This window comes from Pezoporus wallicus, unplaced genomic scaffold (assembly GCF_028554395.1).
Source record: "Pezoporus wallicus isolate ANWC-B61680 ecotype Strahan unplaced genomic scaffold, APGP_CSIRO_Pwel_v1 contig_4191, whole genome shotgun sequence".
In the NCBI taxonomy this organism is placed as follows: Eukaryota; Metazoa; Chordata; class Aves; order Psittaciformes; family Psittacidae; genus Pezoporus; species Pezoporus wallicus.
The window spans coordinates 6111629-6138519 of NW_026641383.1; the positions used below are offsets into that span (position 1 = coordinate 6111629).

Here is a 26891-nt window from a genome sequence, read left to right on the forward strand (position 1 = left end):
CAAAACCTTATTTAAGGGGGGAAAACAATTGGCAGCAGAACAGAACCTCTTCTCCATGATAAGAACTTATCTTTTTAATGCTCTATCAGGGTTTATTATTACTTCGGTACTTGACATCTTCCAAAAGCATTAAAGAATTCTTGAGAGGTCTTACAACTTTACAGTGTGTTCTCTGATGCCAATTCTGATAAAAATCTAACTAAGATAAGTTTAATGAACACTAGAAAAATAAAGGCCTTTCATAAGTGATCAAGTTATTTGAGGAAGCAGAAGAATACTTACAAACATTGGTTGCTTGGTTTAAAGCTCTGTTTAAAGCACATGCTTGTTGAGGATAACAGAAATGTATCTTGAATTTTGGGACTATTCCAACTGATGGCAGACACGTATCAGAAGTGAATATAATTATTAATAAGATTATATGACTAGTAAGCTTATTGTGACTATAAAATGTCATCTGTTCTCCATCTTATGGAAATGTATTTAGGACTATAGGAATACAAACAGGCATTACATTTCATGGTGGTAAGTCACCTTCTACTCTATATAACAGTAAAAGGATTATTCTGAGTTAGTTACAGAAGTTATTCCTAAGAATTTCTTACCACTCATGTTATTTAAACTCTCTTACACATCAATTAGTTTGAAATAATAAGTCTTTAGGCTATCCATTAATTGCAGCACTGTAGGCAGGATCTGTATTTAAAATTATGCAATGAAAATTAAGCCGAAGCACCAAGCTGCCTTGGCTAACAAGAAAGGTTTCCTCAGCCCTTCGGATAAAGGAGGAGAGATAATGGGGGCACTGAATTCACAGGAGAACTCTTTCTCAGTTTACTATTCTGTCTTGTCACACGTTAACACAGACTACCAAAGCCACAAACCATTACCCACATGTTTCATCTCCACTTTCAGTGCCTTCATTTTCTGATCAAACAGCATGAACAAAACTCCAGTGATTAATGCAAAGGGAAGGAGAGCAACATAGCTAACCTGAAGAACAGATCAAGAGACTCTGCAACAGCATCATTTACAAATACAATGTAAATGTGGATGGGAAATTGAAATAGTTTAGTTACTGTTTTGGAAGTTAGAGGAGGCTGGTTGCAGAGGAACATCTGGTCTATACATCAGAAGAGCCCATTTTTAGTTTCTCCCTTCTGTTATAGCTCAAGGCTCTCAAAGAAGTCTTTAACCCACTCTTTTGAGTCTCACTGGGCAGAACAGACCTTAGGACAACTGAATTTCTCTTGTCTGATCATCTCTTGTGTCACTGAGACACTGCAACTACGATTTGGCATTTGTACCATTAGAGCTGGTTGATGGTGGCACCTTGTCAGAGGTGCGTGGCACATGCTGTCACATCAGTCAGAGCTGCTGCTGCAGCCACTGTCCTCAGTGCAGCCATTAGTTCATAGGGTTTTTTCCCCAAACTCTCTATGCCTGCAGCACGAATAAGAAGTCAAAGATAACATTCAGCTGATTCAAACAGATCTCGGGAATGCTGCCCTTCTGCCACAGGAAATAGGAAAGAAAGCAACTGAAATATTGTGTGTTGAAATGGGTGCCTGACGGGGGTAATCATACCTGAGAGTGATGCTGCTTTAAAGTAGCTCTGTCAGTGTTCTCTGCGTGCTACACCAGCAGTTACAGAGCTGTTCCACCTTTGTGTCCTGTATCCTGTATCCTGTGCTTACTCATACTTTTAAATAAGAAAAGGCAGTCAGCTTTCTGTGTGATGCAGCTCGTTTTATCCTCAGACACTTGCAGTTTATGCTTCTGTGCACAAAGATATCCCCTTGAACATTCAGCCTAGCCTATGAGATTTCCTAATGTCAGCATCCTGCTCTTATAAAAAACCACATTATTATATGCATGTTTATTTAAAAAGTGCTCTTCCTAGTATTAATGAATGGTTGTAAGAGGGAAGCGAGGCTGAATCCTGAGTAATCCTCTTGTGACAGTCCTGTGCCCTCATGGATGCAAACACAAAAAGGGGGAAAGGGGAAGGCACCTGGTTTTTAAGGAGATCAAAATAATGACTTCAATGGCATAAACAGAGATTTTGTATAAAAACTCATGTTCCCGTAATATTCATACAAAAGAGAGTTTGTTCAGGGAAGACAGGTACAAAGAAGGTCTCTGGTGAGGTATTTATCAAAGATCTTCATTTTTTTTCTGATCTCCAGCATATTGCAGGAGAGAGGCCTGCTGAAAGCCTCTGGGCAATGACAGAATTGGATATGACAATGGATGTTGTCACGGTGGGCACCTACAACAGATGCTCACACCAGCAAGATGGGTTGGTGAAGTTACTTGAACAGAAAACTTTTAGATAGAGCAGAGTACTGGAGCTTTGTAGCAGGCAACGCTCCTATTTACAATATGTACTCTCTGCTTTACTGGTGATTGGATGGGAAAAGACACCCCTACTGCATATAAAAGGCCTGGACCTGTGGGCAGGCTTATTGCTTTTTCACACTATACTGCAGCAGCCAACAGAGAGGATGTAAAATCCTCAAACATGGTTTATATCCCTCAACTAAATCTGCTTGCAAGGGAGTCACAACCATTAAAGTGCAGCTGATATTACAAGAAATAAACCCCAGTCTTAAAAAATCACTTAAAAAATAAAATAGCTGAGTAATAACTTAAAAATGGGATTAATTTCCAATCAATTGGCATTTTCAAGTGGGACCTGCAGTGGTGTCTGAATACAAATGGGGATGAAGGGTACTCTGGGCCAAGAGGAGTTGCTAACACTGACATGGAACTGGGGAGAAACTACTGCAGAATTTGTTCCATTATGTGCCATGCAGAGCATGAGCTCCTGCTCGGAATTACAACAATACCCTGAGGAAAAGGCTGACAGTGACTTATCGTTCCAAGGAGCTTCTACAATTTCCATGCTACTTAGCATTACAGGCTCATATAATCTATCACACCTTAACTTGAGCAGCACCCAAGCTATGTGGTAGAAGGTCTATTACTAAAAGAACAGGGAAGGATTTAATTGCCACCAAGGCCATCAATCCTACCACGAATCTCTGCTTTGAAAACTGAACCTGCAGAATTTTCAGCAGGTGGGAGCATTTTAAGTGTGGAAATTCTACCCTGAGATCTCACTGACCTATATAACACCCCACAATAAAACTGATCCAGACAGACACTTCTAAATATACTAATATAAATAATCTCAAGACCACAGATAAGCTAATGCATACACTCATAGTTTCTAGACATACTAACCTTTAGCATCAGCAGGTTGTGAATTAATTTGCCCTGAGAGCTCCAGTTGTATGTTTTATTCAGGCATTAACACCTACTTTGTGAAAATAAAGCTGTCAGAATGTGAGCTACCACATGCAGTATCATTCCCACAGGCCACTCAGTAATTAAACAAGGAGGCTGACATCGCACTGTGCAGAATTCTGGTTGTGGAGAACAGCTATCAAGAGTTACAACATTCCAGGCTTAAGTAAAACGCCAGCTTGATTCACACAGCACCTGTATATGGCTGAAGCCTCACTGAACAACTCCACCATGCACTTATGTGTTCCTTTGAGACACTGCTTCAAGGATAAGGAAAGTGCAGCAGCAGCTTTTAGGTCCTACTTTTTAGAGCTCTTATGAGCCACCCCTACCCAGCCAAAATGTCCTAGTGGGAAAGCCATTCTGCATGGAATAAAACTAGCTGCATGTTCAGAGCAGGCTTGTAAGTCTACATTCTCTTTTTTTGTCTCAAGAATTTTATGTCAGCTTTCTGCTGTTGACAAACAGAACAGTTAACTAAATGGAAGATTTAGATGATGACTAATAATCAGTCACCAGTGGATTCAGGCAGTTTCTGAATGAAGATTTAGGTAGCTTTTTGCACAGCTCTTATCATGGCTTAGAAGGATTATATGCCTCTCCTGCACAGAAATGTTCTCTAAGGTCATTAGCTTTGTTCAGCCTAAAGCCAGGGTTTCTTACACAGGAGGGTGAGTTGAGATACTCCTTTTACACAGCCTGCTCTCCTCATATCTAGGTACTTCAGAGCACTCAAAGTGTCTTGTCCTGTGGATGCAGCAGTGAGAGCTTAGGGCAGAAAGGGAAGAAAAAGAAGTTGTCTCTCATCATTCTCCTATTTGTTTTGGAGTGAGGTAAACCTCAGGGCAGTGGATTCCTTCACCCCACTTTCGAGATCCCTGCATACTCAGTGCTAATCCATTTTGTTTCCCAGGGAGGGCACACTGAATGGCCACCACCCATAGCTTCTTCTAATACCATTCACTTTACACAGCCTATTAGGGCAAAGTCCTGAGAGCAGGAGAAAGCAAGGGAAAGACTAACTCCAGTGGTGTCGTAAGTGGTTACATGATACCTGCCATGGGAGGCTCTTCTCTGAAGTCTGATTTCCTTCTATCAGTGCAGGAGCAATTGGATTTGCCCAGGTCTGCACCATTCTCCCAAGAAGTCTTTAATTTGCCCCAGGCAGGTGATATGACATTGGCTGCATACTGTTTGAAATGTAAGTGATGTATGATGAGAGCAGCGTTAGAACAAGTACTTCTGATCTTTCAGATGTTCCCTGAGTTGTTTCAAGGCAGCTCAGGTCTAATCCTGCTTTTCAGGGAAGGAAGACAGAACATCTCTCAGGAAGAGAAATCAATATTCTCGTGGCACTTAAACAACAAAGAAATCCCAGTTCCCTAGCAAGCAATTGCCAGTTCAATTTTGCCATCTTCAGCAAGTCACTCTTTTGAATCCTGTCAAGGTGCCAACATATTTATCCTTTCTTTTGTCACACCTACTTTGCTCAGGAAATGTACACTTTTAGTTGCCTTGCCTGTGTTCAAGAGGAAAACAGCATTTATAAAATCAAGGCCTCCCCTAGCAGTTTTAATCTCTAACCTTACCACAATGAGAGAACTAAATAATATTAAGAACTGTGTTATTTTAACAAGTGTTTGAGTAAATGATCACTTAGTTTGGAACAATAAAAACATTTAAATAAACCATAAGCATGCAATGATATGTATAGATACATGAAGAATATGTTGGTGTCCATGTGGGCGGAAGACAGGTGATTCACAGTGAAAAAGCCTGACAAATCAAGTTATAGTCACACTTCATAGATCAAACTTACTTAGCCTTTCAGTATAGAAGTCAATCTGTGTTGTGCAAGGCACAGGTAAACATACAGAGTTGGTTCCTTCTTTCTTGCCAGTACGTCCATAGAAGTACACAAGAAGTATTGAACAACCAAACAGAAAACCTGATACAGGCTGATAAAACAACCCTGGGGAAAGCCCAAGGAACCAACCATGGTGATGCTGGCCAGGAAGCAGAACGAACCACACTCACAGCCAGCATGTGCCTTCACCACTGCTGAAGGTGCATTGCTGCTGACTGGAAGGGGAGTAGTCCCCAGAACTGAGCCTTGGCTGTCATTAGAATCATAGAATAGTTTGGGTTGGAAGGGACCTTCAAAGGCCATCTAGTCCAACCCCCACTGCAATAAGTAGGGACATATTCAAATCAGTTTTAGGAAGGCCTGTGTATTACAGAACAGCTACTAACACCTTGTGTGGAGTGGTGAAAAGCCACAGAAAGACATTCTGTAGCAAGGAGGAACTGCAGCTCTCTTGGGAAGGCTCCTTCTACTCCTGCACATGTGTGTGAGTTGAACCCGAGGACACTGAAAAGCAAACTCTGCCTGCCTGGCAGTTAATGAAAATCCTCTGCATCCCGGTAACTGCAGAAAGGCAGGATTTGTTACCAGATACCATCCTCACTGAGAAGCCATGGCGGTTCTCTCCTCAGAGACAAGCAAAGCATATCAAAGCATTCCGGAAGAAAGCAGAAGGTGAAATAGTAAATTAAAACACAAAGCAAGCAGGATTCACTGATTCAGTGAGAAAGGTGTGTGGCTTATTGCTACCTCCTTGACAGTGAAAGCTCAAGACCTCCTGGCATGACTATATTTACAGGAGGTTCCAGGATGTTTGCTTATACATAATCACGTCTCCTGATAGCAGAGATAACCTCTGAAATAATACTTCATTCTATCAGCATGTTCTAATCATCAGCCCTTCCATAAAGCAACAAAACCCCCTCTTTTATTTCAGTCTGCTTTCATTTTTCTTCCAGGCTTTGCCTGCCTTTCCCCAGTTCTTGTCTATTCCCTTCTTCCTCCCTATAAACTTCACTCTCTTACCTTTAAATCTTTCCCTTTAGGCTTCACTAACCCTGTTTTACTGGGTTCACATTCATAAATTCTTTCTCTTTGTCCCCCAGTTTTTCCTCCCATTCTGGTGCCCTGGTTAAGCCTTTCTTTATCCCATACTCTGGTGTTCCAAATGACAAATCCTTATTTTATCTGCTTGCTCATCTTAATCTTCAGAGGTACCTGGAATTCCTACCTTCCCCACCTTTCCGCCTCTCATACCTCTACATTGAGATGCTCTCAACTCCTACCCCTGTATCCTCCCCCTGCATCAATCTTCTTTACCTCTTCAGAGAGACATTTCATAGTGCCTGGTTGTCTGATCTGGGAGTACTGCAGCTACTGTGAGCAGAGAACAGAGGATATTCTGATGACCCCAAGGGCTGTGGAAAGAAAGCTTTGTATAATCATGCTGTTACACACAGCCCCTGACCGCTGCACTGAGGTGGGGCAAAAGCAGCAATAAATAAAACAGGCAGGGAGACAATGGGGTGGGGTATGGTTTGAAGAAGCCACAAATTGCTTTTACGGTTATAAAAGGGATGTAATGGTCAGTGGCAGCATATGTTATGCAGCTAGCAGATAATAATCAGGGCTAGAATTGCTCCAAGATTTCAGAAGAACCACCAGGCAGTAAATTGTGGATGCTCCTGACTTAGTTTTGACATGTAAAATGAAAACAACATTAGCATTACTAGATAAAAAGGGGAACGTTTCACTCACTTTCACTATAGTCTCATATTCCATTTCTACTTCTGTTTTTCCTCTACTTCTTGTTCTTCTATGCTCTTTAAAACAAAACCAAGGATCATTTCAATTTGATGTGATTAACAGTTACTCTAAGCTGAAATGACATAATTCTGTGCATTACAGTAAAATAACATCTCTTTAATCTATGCACTCAATGAAAAACAAAAGATTACTTCATGCTTCTGTGTGCTGGCTCATTAATATTTGACTTGGTACACGTTAGGCAGAGAAACCAGGCTATTTATCACAACCTCTCACTCCATACTTAAAGAGGACAGTATTTGAGCTGTGGTACGTGGGAGATCCAGTTTAGTTGAAGTTGCAGCTTACACACATCACAAGAAGTGTCAGTTTTTTCTGAGAGGGGGAAAGCAGCATGTCTCTGAAGGCAAAAATGAGCATCAGCCATGGCACCTGAAGTACATGCTTGAAGAAATACCTCTGGCCGTTGCAGCAGGAAGGTCTTAGACTGCAGTCATGCCTAGTCCCATGAACTCAGTGCAGTCTGGATGGAAAACCTTCAAGGACATCACCAGGTGCTTACAGGAGTGGTGCTGCTCCTTCACCATTCAGCCTATTCCCTTTGAGTCAGTGTTGCATGAGTGCCTGAGCAGGACAAGGCGTGGGACACGCTGCTCTTGGAGATGTCACTACTGTTCACTCGCCTTCATCCTCACTTGGTGCTTATCTCTGGAGCTGAAACTTCCATTTGATGGTTCAAAAGAGCAGCAGGATGGTCACACTGTCCCATCTACCAAGCAGACCCTGGTGTGCTACAGGCAGCTACGTGCTTCTCGGGGCTGATTCCTGGGGTAGCTGTGCTTTGTCATGAACCGCTCAGAGCACCCTCAAGTTAAACTCTCTTGACGAGGTCTAAGATCTGGATTGGAGAAGTCCTGAAGGTAATCCAGCAGCAACCAAAAGGGCCCAATTGTTTTAGTTTGTGCAGTTACTAGAAGATGGCAATGAAATTATAGCTGGGAGTTGAAATTAAATGGGTGACTTTTTGGTTCATGCCAAGTGAAGCCTTTAAATAACGTTGCCATGCCATTTTCAAGTGGCTGCAGCATGTTTCATTCTCTGTTGTGCTAAGTTATTGTGGTTACTCTTAAATAAGTGTTATTTCAGTATTAAGTGATTTACTGCTTCACATGCATAATTTATGCATGTGAAGTATGTGCTTTACTGCTTCATGTATTGACTGCATGAGTTTACAGCTGAATTTGGTTCTGTATGTACAAGTCAAATCACAGCTCTTTCATGGTCCAGTTGGTGCCACTAAAATCTTGACATTTCCCACATCATATACTTTATACTCTACCACGGATTCAAGACATTTGTATTTACACTGTCCAGGAGCCAGAGCTGTAATGGCATTCAAAGTAATATGGTGATACTAGGTGAGAGTCATGGAATAATTGCATGCAAGTTCACTGAGGTCAATTGGTTTTTATCTTAGTTGTCAGGTTTGTTACAAATGAAATTGAAAACTGAAACCTTTAAAAAGAAATAGAAACAGACAATAGCACAAAATAAAGTTTCTCATTTAATATTTAAAGATTAAAATAGCTTCAGAACTGAAGTAGTACTTTTACAATTTGTTACAAAACATTTCCTCTCAAAGCATACTCTTAAAGTGAATATAATGATTGAGTCACTTCCTTGGTAGTCGTTGAAGAGGCAGAACAATATGTTTGAGCACTGTGTCCTCATTTTACTTTCATGCAGATTCATAACTGCCTTCTAATTGAGTCACAATGGCAGGGAAAAAGTACAATTAGCTAACAGCGTGGCTGGATTTGACTGAAATCCTGTGTAAGGGAACTAGTGCCACCTTCTTACATCGTGTTACAACAAATGAATGAAACCTTTTCCTTCATTTTCTCCTTGAACTCTTTCTCACTTTGGTAGCAGTGGGCTGTAAAGCTACTGCATTAACACTGACACACATGGTGTTGTAAGATACACATTGGGTGTACGATGGTCAGGAAATGGGTGCCAGTGATTGTGGTAGCTTGCACCATTTTGACATGCAAAATAAAGCTAAAATATTAGCTGAGGAAGCAGAAGGTGACAGTTTGTAGCAGAAAAAATGTAGCAGCAAGAAGGTGAAATGTAAAGTGAGTTAAGAAAGCTACTTTGTTTTGCATAGTGCCTTATGACTTCTGATGCACTTCATTTTTACATCCCTTTGATCTATAGACTCCACTGGTTTTGTGCTCCCACTGACAGACAAATCAGGTAAAGCGTCTTCCTTAAAACTGGAGATTTTAACAAAATTACATGTATGTTTGCAGCACACAAACAGTTTGTTACTGTGCATGTTGGCCTAGTTGCTTCAATGAGCCATGTAACTACTGAAGGCAAGTTAAGATTTGATTAGAAATTCCCTTAAAACCAGTCTTGCAAAATACTACAAAGCATCCTCTTGCTAAATTCCTTAGTTTATGCAACGTTATTACTTTTCCTTACTTTTGGCACTGGTTTTAGCCAGCCTCCCAGTTAAAGACACATCTGGGTTTGTGCAAATGTGTGTCTACTTTGCATGCAGGTGACTGCAGGTATGTGTTGGCTTGTGCTCACACGCCAGGATTTGGGTGTGCAGAGTAGGCACCCATTTGCCAGTAGGCAGATTTTACCTACCTGGAGGATGAACATCAGGCTCAAAACAAGTAAACATTAAAAGAGAAAGCAGCACCCAAAAATGGTAACAAAAAAATAAATAATCTACTTAATCCAAGTGAGGATTTTCCCTTTGGTTATTTATCAAAACACAGTCCACTGAAAGTAACAGAGATATCTGGATAGCATGAATTCCACAGTGATAGGAAATAATAAGGTTAGGAGATACAACTACTCAGCTGTAAGCAGGGCAACACCACTCAAACCCTGTATTGTTTATAAAGCTTTTAACAATATAGTCTGTGCACTTGCATCATTAGGATACTCTGATCCAAATGACACAAGTGTAGCAGACATATATTACATGTTAAGCACACATATTTACCACAGGGGTGCTCACTAGTTTGGGAGCTCCAGGCACTGTCTTGCAGCATGAGAGAGAGAAACACAGGGATTAAAACAAACACCAAATTTCAAGCTCTTTTCTATCCTGTCACAATTACCTGGTCTTCAAAATCAGCTTCAAGCAACTTCTTGATTTAATGTGAGAAGTATCTTGTTGTATGTACAAACACTGCATTAAGCTCTTTGTGAAATCTCTAATGCATAGATAACACAACACAGAAAACATGTATAATTTCCCAAATCATAACTAAGCAGCCAAATACTGATTGCTTTTATTAGTGCTGAGACAACATGTTAGAGAAGACACACATGGGAACTAGACTGCAGAAGAACACTAATGACAGGGGGAAGTGTTAAAACACTATCTGCTGTTCAAAGTCACTATCTACCTCGTGCTGGTTTCCCAGCGGTTTTCTGGACAGCCCAGAAATCAATCCAGTGCAAGTCTAAGCTTTTAAAATATTGAAGTTGAATACATTCTGGTTTATCTGAGGATCCTGAATGTGCCCTCACTTGTGCAAAGGGCAAACAAGGCTTCACTTTCTGTGTCTGGTTTCTAAGCTGTCATGAAAAACTCTGTTGTGTTCTCATTTATTGTGATGTTACTATGAAGAACGACTGCTGCAAACAGTCCAGATTTATATTCTTGCTAGTGCATAGATATGGGGCACAGAATCTTGTCATTCACTACAGTAAATTGTGTTGACCTCACACTTCTAATCAAATGTTCTTAATATAACTATTCTTTACAATTATCCTTTAGGAACCCTTAAAAATACAATGAAGGAAAGTGTATTGTACTGGGGGAAAGAAAAAGGGAATACTGCTTATCCACAAGAGCTGCCTACAGCACATCATTTAGTTCTTTTAATAATTCACATCTCTCGAGTTATTTAGCAACTTACATGTGTTGCTGTTGGCTCTGCCTTTGGCACACATAGCACAAAATGACCATGTTAAAGAAAGAAGAAAAGATTTGAAAGAGCAGTTTGAGGAGAACTGGAAAAGTGTTAAGCAATGGTGCAACCTAAGTGACTTAAGATTTGTAGACATGAAACACTCGTGCCTACCTCCTTCTCCTCTTTCTGTTCTATACTGCTCTTACCAAGGCTTCAGCTAGTTAAAGGATTCCTCTTCACTGGTGGAAACTGAGAGGACATATTTCTGCTGAAGTTTTGGCCAGCTAAAAGCAAGCAGTGCTCTCTGGCCACTAAACTGAGGCAAAACCCCAAGCCATCTAGAAAACAACATATACTGTCCATTATTTAATCAATAGAACAAGGAGAAGATTCTTGGCCTTTATGGAAGATGCTCTGGCCTAAATCACTAAGCCATAGCTCCTTTTGGGAATGTTTCCAGCTGTTTTGTGTGTTGTAGAGCTCACCTTCAAAATAACGTGCCGGATGAGTCTCACATAAGAGTGTTCTTTAAAGAGGTATCTACAAACAGAATTGTAAAACCAAGCACAAAAAGGAAAAGAAAGGATAGAGGCCATGCTTTCCCATGCGTGTCATCTACAGCAAGGTTGCACAGACACTCAGGACAAAATCTAGCTCATGGCAACACAGAAACAGTACAGTAAACATTTAAGGTAGCACCCTGTTTTGAAATACTTTGAAAGGCGTGAAATGTTGTTATATTAACACCTTCCTTGGATCAGAAAAGATCCTCGACATCCCTGTCACAAAGACAATGCACATGTAGGCTTCCCTGTTGATTGAGCTCAGACTGTGAAGTGGACAGATGGAGGAAGAAATGCAGGAGGAAGAGAATGGTCCTGGCTTTGATCTCACTCAGCAAAACTGTAAAACCAATTCAGATTAATTGTGCTGCACACCAGAGAACATCAGTGCTTAACACCAACGTGAATGAAACCCATTGCTATGCAATTCCACCTTTACACATACACAATCCAACTGCAGCAAGAATAGCCTTCCTATGCACTCCTATTTCTCATCCTAGGCAAGAACAGAGGAACTACTAACTTCTTTCTTACATGATCATGAAGCCTGTTTAGCCTTCCTGCAATGGTTCTGTTACTGCATAGCTGGATTCTTGTCTGAGTACCAAGGCTCCTATACAGAAAACAAGCAAGTGTTCACTAAACCTGTTGTATCACAGGAGAGTCTAAAGCTGTCAAAGACTTTATGCAAGAACCTACATTGCTGAGGACACTTTTCCTCTCATAAAGTCTGTCTAGGTCACACATGGAAATATCTTTTGGCACAGATTAAGTACCTCAATATTTCATGTTAAGCAGTGCTGAATTCTCACTCATCCTGTAAAATCCAAGTTACAAAAATGTATATATACGTTCACATGTAAGAACGTACAAGGACTGAGAAGGACCTCTGTTCTCTGAGGTGAACCATAAAATTAGAGAAAGCAGCTTAGCTCCATCTTAAAACCAGCTTTCTGTCCACACAATGCACAGTATTACAATAAGGTATATAGTACCCCAGTCTGGAACTACTTGTCTAATGCAAGTTAAGCATCAGCTAACCCAGTTATCTCTGTGAGAACACAGCCTGAAGCAGTATTCAGCAATGGCTCAGTCTTCCGTCTGTCCTTATAAACAGGTCAAAGTGAAGCCCAAAAGCTTTTCAGTGAAACAAAATTGTTGCTACAATTTAGCAAGTGTACTGCATTATTTGGTTGTTTTAAAGTGTAAAGTGTTAACACATGGATTTTGTAAGTAAATTATCTTCAGGGGATGTAAAGGACCCAATCCTCTGATCTTGATGGTGAACCAGAAATTGCTTTTCCATAACTGATACTCAAATTTGCAAGATGATGGCAAATTAAAGAAAATCCTTCTCCTATCCCAAAATGTCATTCTAAATCACAGCAGTTCATGTTCAAAGTGATACCAGTAACATCTCTGAAATTATTACCAGCAAATGCCAGTGGAATTAAGATAAGCATCAGGCAAATGGATGTCTCATTGATTCAATGCCTCATACAAATAAAACACGTTAGTCATCTTATCTGACAAGACTGACTTCCTTTGCAACTTTCTGTAAGTCAGTTCATTGCTAAAGGTCTCAACTCTCCCATCTGCAAAATTGTGTGAAATCTCTGTTATTAGTTCAAATGTTAATACTATTAGAATTTGAAAGCAATAGCATAGCCTTGTCCTACAGAGCTAGCATAATAACTTCGGCAATTTTAGGTCCTTCTCTGTTCAATATAGCAGATGGCACAGCTTTCCCTGCAGTATGAGAAGATTTATTTCCTAAGAATGTTTGAAAATCCAAATCCTTTTCCTAATCAAGTATCGGATAAAAGCATCTTTTACACAAACAGCACATCAAGAGAATGTCATTTCCCAAAATGTCATTAAACACTAAATGACTGTGAAATAAACAAACAAAAATGTGCTTTTATTACAAATTGCTATTAGTTGCATTTATTTTGTACGATGCAGTCCATAAGCCAATTAGTTCTTCAAATGACTACATGGGGGAAGCCCCTTCAGCCCCAGGGCTCCATACTCTACGATAAGCTCATTTGTGTCTAAGAACAGATTTTTCAGCTTCATTCTTTTCTGAAGCCAAAGTTAGCCTCAGACGATAACGCAGCTACTGCTAATAAACTCAAGATGCCTTAATATCAATTTGCTCAATGGAAAATCCTGCTTATTTTGAGCTAATTTACTACAGCAGTACCTGCTTAAGATCAATTCACAGCAGACTATTTCCTATTTAATGCTAATTAAAATCATGGATTTCCTGTTCCGAACAGCATATAACCCTGAAAAATTAGCTATGAGCCCATGTGTTATTGACTCAGACAGTGGACTATGTCTAGACTTACCACCTAATTGTGAGGTTCATAGAAACAGCTACTGTAAGCAATGACAAAACGACCAACACGAGGTCAGGTGATGAGGGAAAAGCAGGAGACACTGAGATTTGCCTTCTCAACATTACCAAGTGCAGAGTGGCTTCGCTGTGGGTTCCTCCAGCCTGAGGAACCAAAAGCACAGAAGGCTGGAACACTTTCTTGGCACACTGAATTTGAGGACCACCCAGCCTCTCTGTCTCAATTCCAGCACTTTCCGGCCTTGAAGAGAATAATACTCAAGTTGTGTGCCAAGGGGATATCTGCAGGTGGCATCTGGGTTTGCCCTTACCCACCCATAGTTCTTGTCAGGTCTATACAAAAATATTTTCAACTGACTGTGCTGGGTAGATACAGGGCAATTCTTCCATTCTGGAACACAGTGAAGTCAGGAAAGCACACAAGCATGGGAACGACTAAATAAAATAGATACTGGAGTGGCCCTGAATTAAGGAAGATTCCACCCAATGCTTTCAGTCCATTGCTTCTGAGAATTCGTGTTTGTGGGATCTGAGCCTCTAACTGGACTGAAGTTACCAGGAAAGCAGTACCCACTGGGCTCCATCATCATACCGGGCTTCCAGAGATTAAGGAGAAGGACAGCACAATCCCTATCTCTTTTGACATCATAAACTGAAAGAAGACACACTTACAGGAAGAGTATGCGCTACTTCTGCTTATTAGTGAATCAACTTTGTTTTCTTCTATAAAATCTTTGCCTCATTCCCACTGCAAAAGGCTAAAACCTGCTTAGGCACATCTCAGAGCAATCAAATCAATCACAGCAGCCTGAACTGCATTTCCAGCAAGAAACTGAACTGAGGATATGATGTCAAAGGTGACGTACAAAGGTAAAAACCCTTGAGGAAGCAGGCCTGCAGACTGCAGAACAAGCCTGTTTTCAGAGCTTTGGCAACTCAGGTGCCAGCAAATGCATCTTTATTTGCACCAAGTCCAGCACAACCCTGGGGAGACAGATGGATCTCCTTTAAAGCCTCCTCTACAGCTTTTATTTACATGCCCAGATAAGCAGTTGCCTGAGCATCGTATATGGGGATAATTGTAAGGTTTAAATTCCAACCAGTAAACATTATGAAACAAGTATCACTCGGGAGGATTCTTAATTCTCAAAGCCACAGTGATGCTTACCTAGCACAGTAACAGCCAGAAACCAGTGTAAGAAAATCCAGACCCAAACTGTCCCAAATGTGCAGGTAAAACTCCCAAACCAGAAATAAGTGGAAGAACTCTTTAGTCATCGGGCTAAATAGACTGGGATGACTGATGCAAGGCAACCACTGTGTTTTAGAATGTTGCATTGAGTCTTGCAAAACTTTAAGGGCAAACAAAAAGAATCTCAATGCTTTATAAAGCCAGGCCTCAAAATCTGTAACTTCAGAAGAAAGTGGATTTGAAAAGTCTCCAACTTTGTTACTAGCATTTTCTTTGACACCCCCAAAATACTTACTTAAACAGCTACCCAAGTCTGTGTCTTCTTCATTTCTTGGATTATTTTTCTTTTAACAGTGCTTGGAGATATTAATCACATGCAAAAATATAACAGCTGTATAATTAATGTAATAATCATGTGGAATGTATATTCACTAGTTTTAATAAGAAAGAAGTACTTCAAGTTGTCTTTCATAATACAAGGATTTAATGCTTGCTCGAATATTTATACAATTCGTCTGTTCAGGAAGCAGCTGGGGCAGGGACTGTCTTTGTGTGAGAGGCCTGTGCAGAACTGACCATTTTAGGGTCTCTGTTCCTATACTGAACTACTGCAAATTCATGAACACTCAAGGAGATGGAGTCCTACTCTATGTGCAAAAATATAGAGAGGCTAAAGCACTCTTGTATTTCAAGTTTACTCAGGCTCTAGCTTCAGTTCAAATTTATGGATAACTTAAATTGGTGTAGCTTGAAGCACACAGTATCACTAGCAATTCTTCTTTTCTCTCCTAGAGATTATGCCATCCACGCAGGCATGGCTGGGCAAATTCTGTATCTGCTTGCTGCTGTAGCTCAAATTAATGAAGTGCAATAACGTAATCTGCTGCCAATTGGAATTAACAGAGAGGACCGCAAATAAAGAAGAGAGTTGGGGGTTACTTATGTCACTCAGCCAAATGTGGGAAAGGTTGGGCAGAAAGCTGGGGCCTGTGTTGGATACAGCTGACTCAGCACACAGATGAAGTGATCAAAGAATGAGAGCCTATACATTGCCTGTGAAGTCTGACCAAACAGCAACGTTTTGGTACCCTTCAGCATAGCTGAACGTGCCCAGCAATCCAAAAAAGTGCTGATACTCTTATAAATACACAGTGGGTAATATCTGAGCTCTGCCAGGAGAAAGGCTGTCAGTGTTCCCAGAGCTCTGAGGAGCTGCCTCAGCTGAGGTCAGTTTTGAGGCTGCCCAACAGCACAAACCACTGATGAAATGCACAAGTAATTAGGAACTGTAACAGCACTTTTTCTTATTAAAAGAATGCAATCAAATTAATAATGATAATATGAATATAAATATGAATGCATGTGTTGATATGTCAATGATGAAATGCGCTTTGTTGCTTAGAGGACTCAACAGTTCCTGTTCTTTGACAGCTTTGAACAGTCCTTCGTTTATCCTCATCTTGTTTTCTGACATAACTTATTTATTTACAGAATGTCAGGGGAGAAACCTCATTTTCAAGGAGAGTTTCTAGTTAACTTTCTCAATTAAAAGAAAAAGTTAAGCTCAATTGGTTTGTAAATAGCATTATCTAAACCCACAGAATTCATAGATTCTGGGGACCGGTTGAGAATACACCCACACAAGTGGGATCAGAAATGTTCCCCATCTTCTGTCTCCAGGTGTTACAGATGTTGTCTGACATCCTGAACATCTGCTCATTTTTGCCTGGTTTGGAAACAATTTCATTTGCTCCAAACGCCTCTAACATTATTAGGGAATTATTGTTCCCTTTGGTTTCTGTTAACAGTGCTATAAAGAAGTGCTTCTGTGGAAGTATGCACCTAAAACTATTGGCTTTGATGAGTTTTAAGTTCTGCTCTGAATATGAATCTGTAACAACAGCCTCTGCAGAGATCCAACTTCATGAATTAGTGCTAGAATCCTGTAATACCGCAGGAAATGTCTGCTGCAGTGATTCAGACATCTGCCATTCAGCTGAGATCTGTAAGAATCAGAGCAGGACTTCATAGCTTCAGGAGGGACCATGCTTTCATCATGGGTGTTGTGGTTTAAGCCCAGCTGGTAACTCAGAACCACGCTCGCTCACTCCCACCCCCCTTTCTCCCCTCACTCCCAGAGGGATGGGGAGGAGAATCAAAAGAATGTAACTCCCTGGGCTGAGATAAGAAGAGTCCAGTAACTAAGGTATAACACAAATCACTACTGCTGCCACCAATAATAATAATGATAAGGGAAATCACAAGGGAAGAGAATACAACCGCCGACCGATACCCAGCCCGACCAAGCAGTGATCTCGCCCTTCAGGTAACTGCCCCGAGTTTTACATCCTGGGCATGACGTGCTGTGGTATGGAATACCTCCTTGGCTAGTTTGGGTCAGGTGTCCTGTCTCTGCTCTCTACCAGATTCCCCTCCTCCCTGGCAGAGCATGAGATTCAGAAAGTCCCTGGTCAGACTAAACATTACTGAGCACCAAATAAAAACATCGGTGTTATCAGCGTTGTTCTCAGGCTGAGAGTCAAAAACACAGCACTGCACCAGGTACTAAGAAAGAGAAAAATGACTGCTACTGCTGAACCCAGGACAGTGGGTCCAGTGAAATCCTGAATGAAGTTAGTGTAAGTCTTTCAAATTACATCTTTGAAATGAAACCAGACTCACGACTAGGAATCTGGAGGTTGCGTTGCTGTGTCTGACTTGGTGATCGATTAGAAACAGACTCATTCAACTGCATAGTTCTCAAGAACTGGAAAAAGTTTTAAGTCCAATAAATTAAAAAAAGATGATTGTGAACCACTGAAAAGCACTAAAATGACTTCTTTCCCTAGCGCATTTGTACCAAGTGAAAAACCACACTCTTTGTGGATGCAGGGATATTCCACATCTAAAAATAACTGCTGCTGTACACTGATCACAAAGCTGGATATACCCAAGGCAGCCTGAACTTGTAGGTCAATTTATAATACTTATGAAAATAAAAAAGAAAATCAGCTTAAAGCAGAATTAGATGTTTTACTTTTCACATATCCATTGTGGACACTTTCTCTGAGCCACTGTAATTTGATGAGTACGTTGCTAAACAGTTTCAGCACTAAACCAGACTTTTCCCTTATACTGAAAAAGTGATCTTCAATGAACAATAATAGTAATAAACCTAGATACTGAGATAATAACTTTAGATACTGAGAACATGTATTGTAATGCCAGTTGACTTTCAGCGAGACAAATTCTCATCCTCCAGCGCAAGCAGGTGTGCCAACTGAAAGTAACAGCTTCTTACACCCTCTTCTGATGTTGGCCTGAGACACTCTTTATTGTGGGCAGATATAAACACAGGGGTAAGTCCTGCTCACAGCCTGACTATCCTCCAAAAGCTTCACCCAGCTTTTAAGCAGCAGTTTCCTTGCTTTAGTACTAGAGAAACAGAAAAAAGTGTGGTTTGATACATGGACTGTGCAAGAACAGTTCCTGTGTTTCCATAAAACACTTGCAGAAATAATAATAATAAATTACTATTTGCATTATTATAATCATTATTATAGTATTTATTAGCATCTGGAAACTCCAAGAGAGCCTAGCCATAACTGGAGAAATCAAATAGCTCCAAAGTTTGAGGACCATTAGCTCACAGTCTGTGAACACACACTTTAAATTAGCGTGTTTGTGTGCAGACAACAGCATTGTATTCTCATTTTGTGGTGGTGATTTTAAGCCCATGAGTCATAATGTGGGGAAGGCAGGCTGAGGAAACCTGAGGGTTTCCACACTTCACAGTGTTCCCTTTGTTTAAGAAGAAAAATGCTGCTTCTGTTCAGGACAATGTAAGAGTAAACTTCTCTGCTGAAGGTTTGGCATATGTTAAATCCATTCTGTAGATAGCACAGAACCTGGAAATCCATAAATCTGCCTTTCCTCCTTTTTTGTTTTTCATACAAGGGAAACTCTGACTTCATTGTGAATACAGTCAACCAGGAAATCTTGAGTAGACCACAAAACTCCTTTGTGGGATTAGTGGTTTCAAAGCAGAACTGGGAACCATCAGAACTGGATTCTAATTCTGTCATGCAGACTTGTCTCTCTGAGAGATGCTTAAGCCAAAGATTTCAAACATTGACACCTAAAGTAAGGCAGCAGAATGCAAAGTTAACTATGTGGTCCAGCAAAGCCTTTAACACATGAAAAATGTTGTGTTTCGAGTTGGAAACAACACAGGGACATTTTATTACGCTCTCTTTCCCTTTTGGAATCTTCTACTCATTTCAGGCTCACAGATTTAAAACACTCGTCCAAATCTGTCTTGACAGTGTCACTTCAACTGAGCTACAAGTATTTTCTATTTGCTGGGTCAAGCTCCAGACCTCTAAAAACCAGGTTCTTCAAAAGCTAAGTTTCCTCAAAAACACATCCTTGAATAATATCTGGAATCTCTTTTTAGCAACAATACACCATAATGAACTATTTTTGCTTTATTTGGGGGTTTCTGCCTCGTTTATACCTACTGTGAATTTCAGTGACTTCTCATTCACCGAAATGCAAGTTTACATGTACTGATTAAATTACCCCCTGATTTGAAATGAAATGTAGCTACCACTGACAGACAACAGCCTGCAAACTGGTAACACTTCCTAGACTCAGGAAGCCTTACTTTGGGATTTTTCCTTTAATAATCCTGTGATTGCAGGTAACCCTCCTGTAGTCTCTGCTCAGTGGACCAATCCTGTTACCAAGGTCACCTTTGCACAGTTCTATTTGCATCCAGCTGACGTTGATTCATGTTGCCAGATGGGCTAAGGACAAAGCCCAGTCGCTCAACACAACGTGCAACCTACTTCCCCGCCTAACAATCTGCTGTTTAGGACTTTGGAAATGCAGGGAGACTTTGGATACAAGTTTAATTTTGTTTCATAGCTAGCCCACATGTGGCATGTACGTTCTGCATACCAGATACATCTGTTCCAACAGGGCACTAGCACGATGCCTCCGACTCCTTTTTCAAACAGGGCATATGAATACGTAAGTGTCATTTCCTTCTTTCCTAAAGGCACTCTCAGAAGTAATTACAAGTTACTGGTTTACATATGGACAACTAATGAAGAGCCAAACACTCTCATGCTGGCGCCACATAAACAAGGAATGACGACAGTAATGTGTCAGCTCTAGAGAAGAATGAAGACATGATACACACAAAATTCATGTAGGGTTTCTAATCAAATATATGGAAAGTCATGGGGAAACCCTTTGTCTGTGCTCAGACTCTCATATATGTATTTACAGGGTAAGTGGGACAACATAATTTCTGCCTTAACTATAACATGGAAATATACAGGAACACTAGAAGTAACATTTGGTCATTGTAGGCCAGATTCCACAGATCATTCAGGGCTTTGGGAACATAATAATTGCCAGGCTGAATCAGACCCAAGGCTAAGACTTGACCTCTCCCCTTGGCTAGTACCAGATGCTGTACAAAGGTAAAAGAGCTCTAGAACAGATGTGGATAAAATGATTCCAGCCTTCAAGGAAGCTTTCCTGTCTTGATCTCTAGTAGTTAAAGAGTGAGCTGAGTCTTGGAGTTCAAGTTTTAGTAAAGATTTAGTTCCTTTCAAAGTACTGGTCAACAAGAATGTCAACTCTGAAAATATTTCTGAAGCAGTTTCCAATCCCATTTGGAATCTACTGAACTTTGAAAGAATTTCAAGGGCTTAGTACCTATAAGTGAAGTTGAACTGTTTAAAGTCTCGAGCATTCAGCAGCTCCTCTTGTCAAAGTTCATGGCCAGGAACTCAGGAGAGCTTAGTGCGGTGTATGAAGCCAGGCACACAGAACTCAGTAACCCTCCTGAGTTAAAACAGAATGCTTTTTAAAATCCAAATCCTTCAGACTATGAGAAGGGAAAGCAGAAACCAAAAAGCCTACAGAAAAGTGAGTCTAATGTGTTAGGTGACAGATGCTAGTTGGAAATCATCCCATCAGATATTAATCTTATTTATTCGGGGGAAATGAGAAGGAAAAGCTAAACGTGGGGAGAAGCAGTTGTATCATCATCATGCAGGCGGTGCTAATGAGGTGATTATATATAACAGAGTAAATGGAAATAATAGTTGGTACATTGACTAAAATAAAACTCTATCATTGAACCAAATATTCTATTATTGAATAAAGATGTGAAGAGTTACACTCAGGAGGTATCATCCCATTATTTGGCATTCTCAAGCTCTCCAGGTGAATACTGTCTAAAAGTAGATGCTAAATCAGGCTGAAGTGTGCTAAATGCAGAAGGGACCACATTCCCTGACCAGTTTCTTTCCAACTTCCAGGTCCTGTGAGCTCAATTTTATCTGAAAACACAAGTTCTTCCCATCTCCCCCCAGCTCTGCAAGGTTGTCTCACTAGCAGAATCAAAGGAGGGTGCATGTAGGAACAGTGTGACCCCGCTTTGCACCCCGTGTTTGCTTCACAGCCAGATGTGGTGTTATTTTTACCAAGAGGCTCCCTGCTTCTCTAAGACCTGAAGGCTGCCTAGAAAGGACATTCCAGTTGTAGATGAGAGACAACAGAAATAGTTTACAAAGCAGAACAAGAAAAAGAGATGCTCCTGAGTTTGTATCTATTGTATTGTTTGTATCGATGAGTTTGTTTTCTCTACATTTAGGCTTTATAGAAAAGATTTAACCAGGAAAGTGTCGTGTCTTTAAGTTCTGCTTTGCAAGAAGGTAGGTTTTGAGAGAGAAAATAATCCAAAAGAAGTGGCAAAAAATTAGCATCTATGTAATTACTGAGGAAAGCACAATAGTTCTGGAAAAAACTACCCAGCAGCCCTTTTAAAACTGAAAAATCAGAGAAATCCCTTCTTCCTTTTAAACCAAAGCCTGAATTTTAAGCCAAATCTTCATGTGTAAACTGGAACTTTAATTATACACAGAACAATACCTTGTTTAACAATACTTATTATTTGTGGGAAGTATAATATAATGATTACGATTACTTTATCATAAACCCCACAAGTATCTCTGTCCTGAGCAGTGCATCAGCCTCAGACTCTGGTAAAAGCTGATCCTCACGGCACACATCTAGATCCTGTCAGGATGATGTCCATCTGCTGGACCTGATTCCACAGCTTCTGTTCTGCATGAACCTTTTACACAGGACATCTTCAATTACAGGCCCTGCAGGCACAGCAGAAAGCCTGGTTTAGCCAGCGACCCTGTTACAAATGGAAGGTTACATACTGCCCTCAACCCACAGCAAAGCTCCCACAGCTTTGCCAAGTCACAGATCCGCCCAAAGAACCAGATGACCTGACCTTCACACAACACAGTGCTACTTACAGCCACATGTTATGCTTTTTCTAGTTGCTGGACACCAAAGATGATAATACAGTGTGGGTAACTTCCAATGTGTTGTGTCCATTAGGGCTGTGAAGTGGAAACATAAGCACATCCTAGCCCTGACAGTCCTCGCATCAAAACAGGTCTCTCCCTGGGCTGCTTAGCAGAGAGCATCCTCCTCCTGTGCTGGTCTGATTATTTTGTGACTTAAAAGTCTGTGGAGAGGTCAAAGTGTCTGTTTAATTTGCTGTTGTGGGAAAGAGGCAAAGGTGCCTGTGACACTGCGCTGTGCTTGGAAATTGTTTGCTCTTGGCACAGCCTGCGTCTTTTAAAGCAAGATGCCACAACCCCAAATATAATTGAAGGAAGGCTCCCTAAATGAGAACAAAGTAAACAGAGCTGCTTCGTTAGAAGTTACATCTCTAATCCTGCTTTTGCTGTCAAGTCGACTCATTTCTGTTCTCTTTGGCTCAACTTAAAATTAATTAGCTCTCATAGAAACCCCAAGTTGTTGTGCTTGGGTTAACAACACTTTGAAGGGTTCCTTTTGGCAAGTCTGTCTCCAAGAAAATAGATAAATTTAGTACAAATCATAATTGCTTGCTCTTTGGATCCTTCAAACAGTAGCATGCAACTGATTCTTGTCCAGTGTAGCTTAATGCTTATATATGGGCTATGCTGACACATGTACAGGGAACAGCAGTGATTCTCTAACCAAGGACAGTAGAACAGCTCTTGAGGGGTCCTGCCGCCCGTTGACAAGATGTGGCAGTGAGGTGACTCAGGGCATGGAGGGAGATGTTGCAGGTGCCCAACGCAATGAAAGAGAAAGCCTGTCCTACATGAAGAACTGATGAGTAAAGCTCTTATCTTCCCTCACTCCAATTATCACTAGTGCACAAAACATCTGCCAGTGTGGTGCCTTGGCTGACAGAACGCAGAGGAGAAAGATAGCTCTGTCTATCACGTTTCCCCAGCAGATACGCACACCTTATGTTCTTTCCAGTTGTGTCGTTATGGAATATTTAAATTCTGATCATGGAGAAGCCAAAAAAAGGAGGTTAAATACAAAATGACTGAAATTCCAGGAGCAGAATTGTTATTTTAAGAAATGTTTCAATTTTGTCCCAGCAATCTGTAGGAAATAATGGCAAAACCGAAGCAGAAAACCTGACTGATCTTTAACACAGCTGTGGGAGGCTGTTGCCTGTAGACAAGATGTGGACAAACCCTTTTATTCTTACAACCCCACCTGCATTTAGGATTCACAGTTAGAGACCTGATGGTCTGTCTAAGCCATGTTCTGCTATGTTTGAGTTTAGAATAAAGATAGCAATGCTAACTTGAGGTTATTTGATGGGCATTAGACATTATACTTTAATCACACTCTCAGAGGCGCAGAGCACGTTAGAAAATATCATTAGTTTTAGCACTCAGCTGTGGTTTGAGACAGTCATTAAGCAATCACAAAAAGAAGAAATGTCTTCAATAGCATGGAACTGGAGTAAACTAGGAACAGTAATACAGCTGAATGGGTTTGTTTGGGTTAGTGCTCTGGTTTGGGTTTTGGGGAGAGCAGGATGGCACTTTATTTAAGGAACAGAGCAGACATCATAAAGTAGAAAGTATAAATATTTAGTTTTGTTAACAGTGTATACAACTAATCTCTTACAGCTAAACTCCTTTTTCTAGGCAACAGATACAGAAGATGGTCTTGAAAGTGATCACTTAATACTGGGCAAAGGCCAAGAGAAACTGTTTCCATAATGGTGCACTAGAGAATTCTTCATTTTAAAGTGCTCCAAGGAATGTCTAAATTAAGTCATAGGAGCACAAAAATTTATGGTATCCAAAACCTCTGCTTGGCCATGTGCTCCATGACATCACTGTTAACTGTCCTGGAGCTAAGCAGAGCTGTTCACCAGTGATTAACTCAAAGCATCAACTGCATCAAAGCTGTCAAGCGTGATGCCAGCTCTTTTCGCAACTGCACTCCTGGCCACAAGTTCAATTGCTCTTTTAGGGTTATAATGAAGAGTAAGCCATAAAGAAAATAAAAGTGCCCAAAGTCCCACAGCCAAGTAGCAGGAATTTCAAACAGCTCCCAGTTCGGAAATGGCTGAGAGTAGAACAAGAACACAGTAAAAATCAGACTCTGGAAGCATGTGCTTGCAGAAAAGTATAGTCCAGTGAGCCTACAAATACCCTTCAAAAACTAAAGGAGAGTAAAGGATGAAGGCCTAGTCCCTGACCATGGCAGAGGGGTGGAACTAGATGACCTTTAAGGTCCCTTCAGACCCAAACCATTCCATGATTCTATGAAGGCAAGGGGGGAAGAGATCCACACAGACTGGAAAGCACAGGTTTTCCCTCTCTCCGAAGTGGTTACAGGGTGAATTCAGAATTAAAAACATGGTCTGTCTACCATGTATTTTCACCTAAGATTTTTAAGTCATAAGCACTACTTTCAGGTTCTTCTCATTTTGTCTCTCCCCTGTCTCTGAAGCTGTTCCTGGGGACTTGAAAGCACTGTGCCTGTGGCCCTAGAAGAGTGAGTGCCAGGCAGATTTCACTTTTATCACCCAGCAATAAAACACTTCCCTCCCCTCTCATACCTTGTCATTTACCATCAGCTGTGATCTGGGGTGATGTGAAACTGTGAAGCTCTATTCAGGGAAGCAGTTAACATTTGTCTTCATAAGCAAAAGAGAATGACCTTAACTTGTGCCCTTGCATGGCCAGTGAGCAGAGTACAAGAGGCCCCTGCTCTGGGTCCCAGCACTACCCAGTGTATTGTCAAGTCTGTGTGGCTCCTCGATGAGCATCTCTCTGCAGCTTTTCCCAGGCATGGCCCTATTCTGCTTGGAAACTGAATCTCCATTCTATACTTCTATACCCTAGCCTCTCCCTTTGCTCTGTCAGTAAAGCCATGCTGCCTAATTTTACATGGATGAGTAGCAATGGCAGTTGAAATTTCTGAGTTTCTGTTTTCTCAGTAAAAGCTTTTCCAAACAGTTTTGGAGGCTAAGCCGACACTGAGCAACAGGAATTCAACTTTTATTCTTACTGCCTTAAAAAGCAACCCAGGAAAGCACAACATGGATGGATGCCTAGTTTTAAGTTGTTCTCACAAGCAAAAGGACAGATGAAATACATGTTTGGGGGTTGGAACTAGATGATCTTAAGGTCCTTTCCAACCCTAACTATTCTATGATTCTATGGCTTCTAGACAAGAAAACTTACTCTTTCTTACTTAAACAGTCACTCTTCAAATTTCTTAGATTCAAAATGTTAGTTATGTTTGAAAGGTAAGGAGGTATTGGACTGATCAGAACACCTGGCTGCTCCACACAAAAGGTATGCAACAGAAATGGCTTTCAGTAAAACTCAGATGTGAGCAGACAAAATGCACAAGCCTCTGGCTGTCTGTCAGGACACACACACATCAATATATCGATGAGCCTTGTGTGCAAGTGGAATAATTCTTCCCTTCGTAGGTCTTAGAGAAGAAACTGATTTCAGGTGACGGCGTGCAATGTAAGATTCACTTCTAGTTTCTGTGATGAGTGGTTACTGGAACGCCAAATTCCAGTCCTTAGCAGGGTGACTTCAATTGAAGATCATGATTAAGGTCTCAATTCCTCTTTTAAAATTTTCCTTTTGCCAAACAACATTCCCAAATTAATGAACTGCAAATGTAAAACATTTCATCTGAACTTTTCTCATTCTCCCTTGTTTTTTGTTATTGTGTTGTGTATAAATATGAATGAGGAATTCGAACACAGTGGTACTTCTTATTCCTTCTGGTATGAAGGCATGCAATATAGGTATTAAATATTCTTTAACCATGAATTTAAGATGCACCAGTATGTTTGGGGTAATTTAAGATGCTCTGGATTAGCCTAAAAGCCTCAGAGCATATTGGCACTTCTTTGTATTGCCAGGCAACAAAGCAGCTAAGTACACCTCCCAGATTTCATCTTCCTGCATCTCTAAGCATTCCTTTCCACAATACCACACCCTCATTGTCTGATACACTTCCTACTGTTTTCTTCCTTCTATTCTTGATGTTTCATGTTCCCTGGAAGCTAAGGAATGCATTCTAATTGAACTCATCAATCTTTTTAAATGTTTGACTGCCTTCATTTCTTATATATGATTAGAACCTCAGGCTGCCTGAGCAGAGATGCTGTTGTTTCATTTGCCTCTGCCCATCCATTTTGAAACAATGGAAATGACACATGTTGTGCCTCATTCACAGTCTGGGGTAGTATAGGTGGCCACTGTGCAAGACTTCAGTGGGGTCTATGGAGAAGTTTGACACTACTGCAATCTAGTGTTAACTAAATTCATGTAGAGGTAAATGAATAGCTAAGATAATTCACTTTTTTGTTGTAAAGAACCATTTCAAAATGTCCTTAACAGATAATCTAAACCCCAAGAAATGTTCTAAAACAGACAAAAAGCAGGTGCAGTATTTTGAGGACATCCCATATTTGCTTTCACGTGCAGTTTCACACCTGTCAGAGGAGTTAATC

General features: G+C 40.7%; 1 protein-coding gene across 4 annotated transcripts in view; it reads right to left on the reverse strand.

Moving 5' to 3' along the window:
• Positions 1-26891, reverse strand: part of PLCB1 (phospholipase C beta 1) — a 400307-nt gene that overhangs the window by 14322 nt on the left and 359094 nt on the right. The window contains exon 32 of one of the 4 annotated variants that reach the window (XM_057423417.1): positions 6935-6999. The exons of 2 other annotated variants lie outside the window; for them this stretch is intronic. In XM_057423417.1, the coding sequence (XP_057279400.1) occupies positions 6961-6999 (39 nt within the window). In that variant the 3' untranslated portion in view covers positions 6935-6960. Of the gene's footprint in view, positions 1-6934; positions 7000-21913; positions 22569-26891 lie in introns of those variants that run through there. One more of the 4 variants, XM_057423416.1, reaches the window with a different exon arrangement.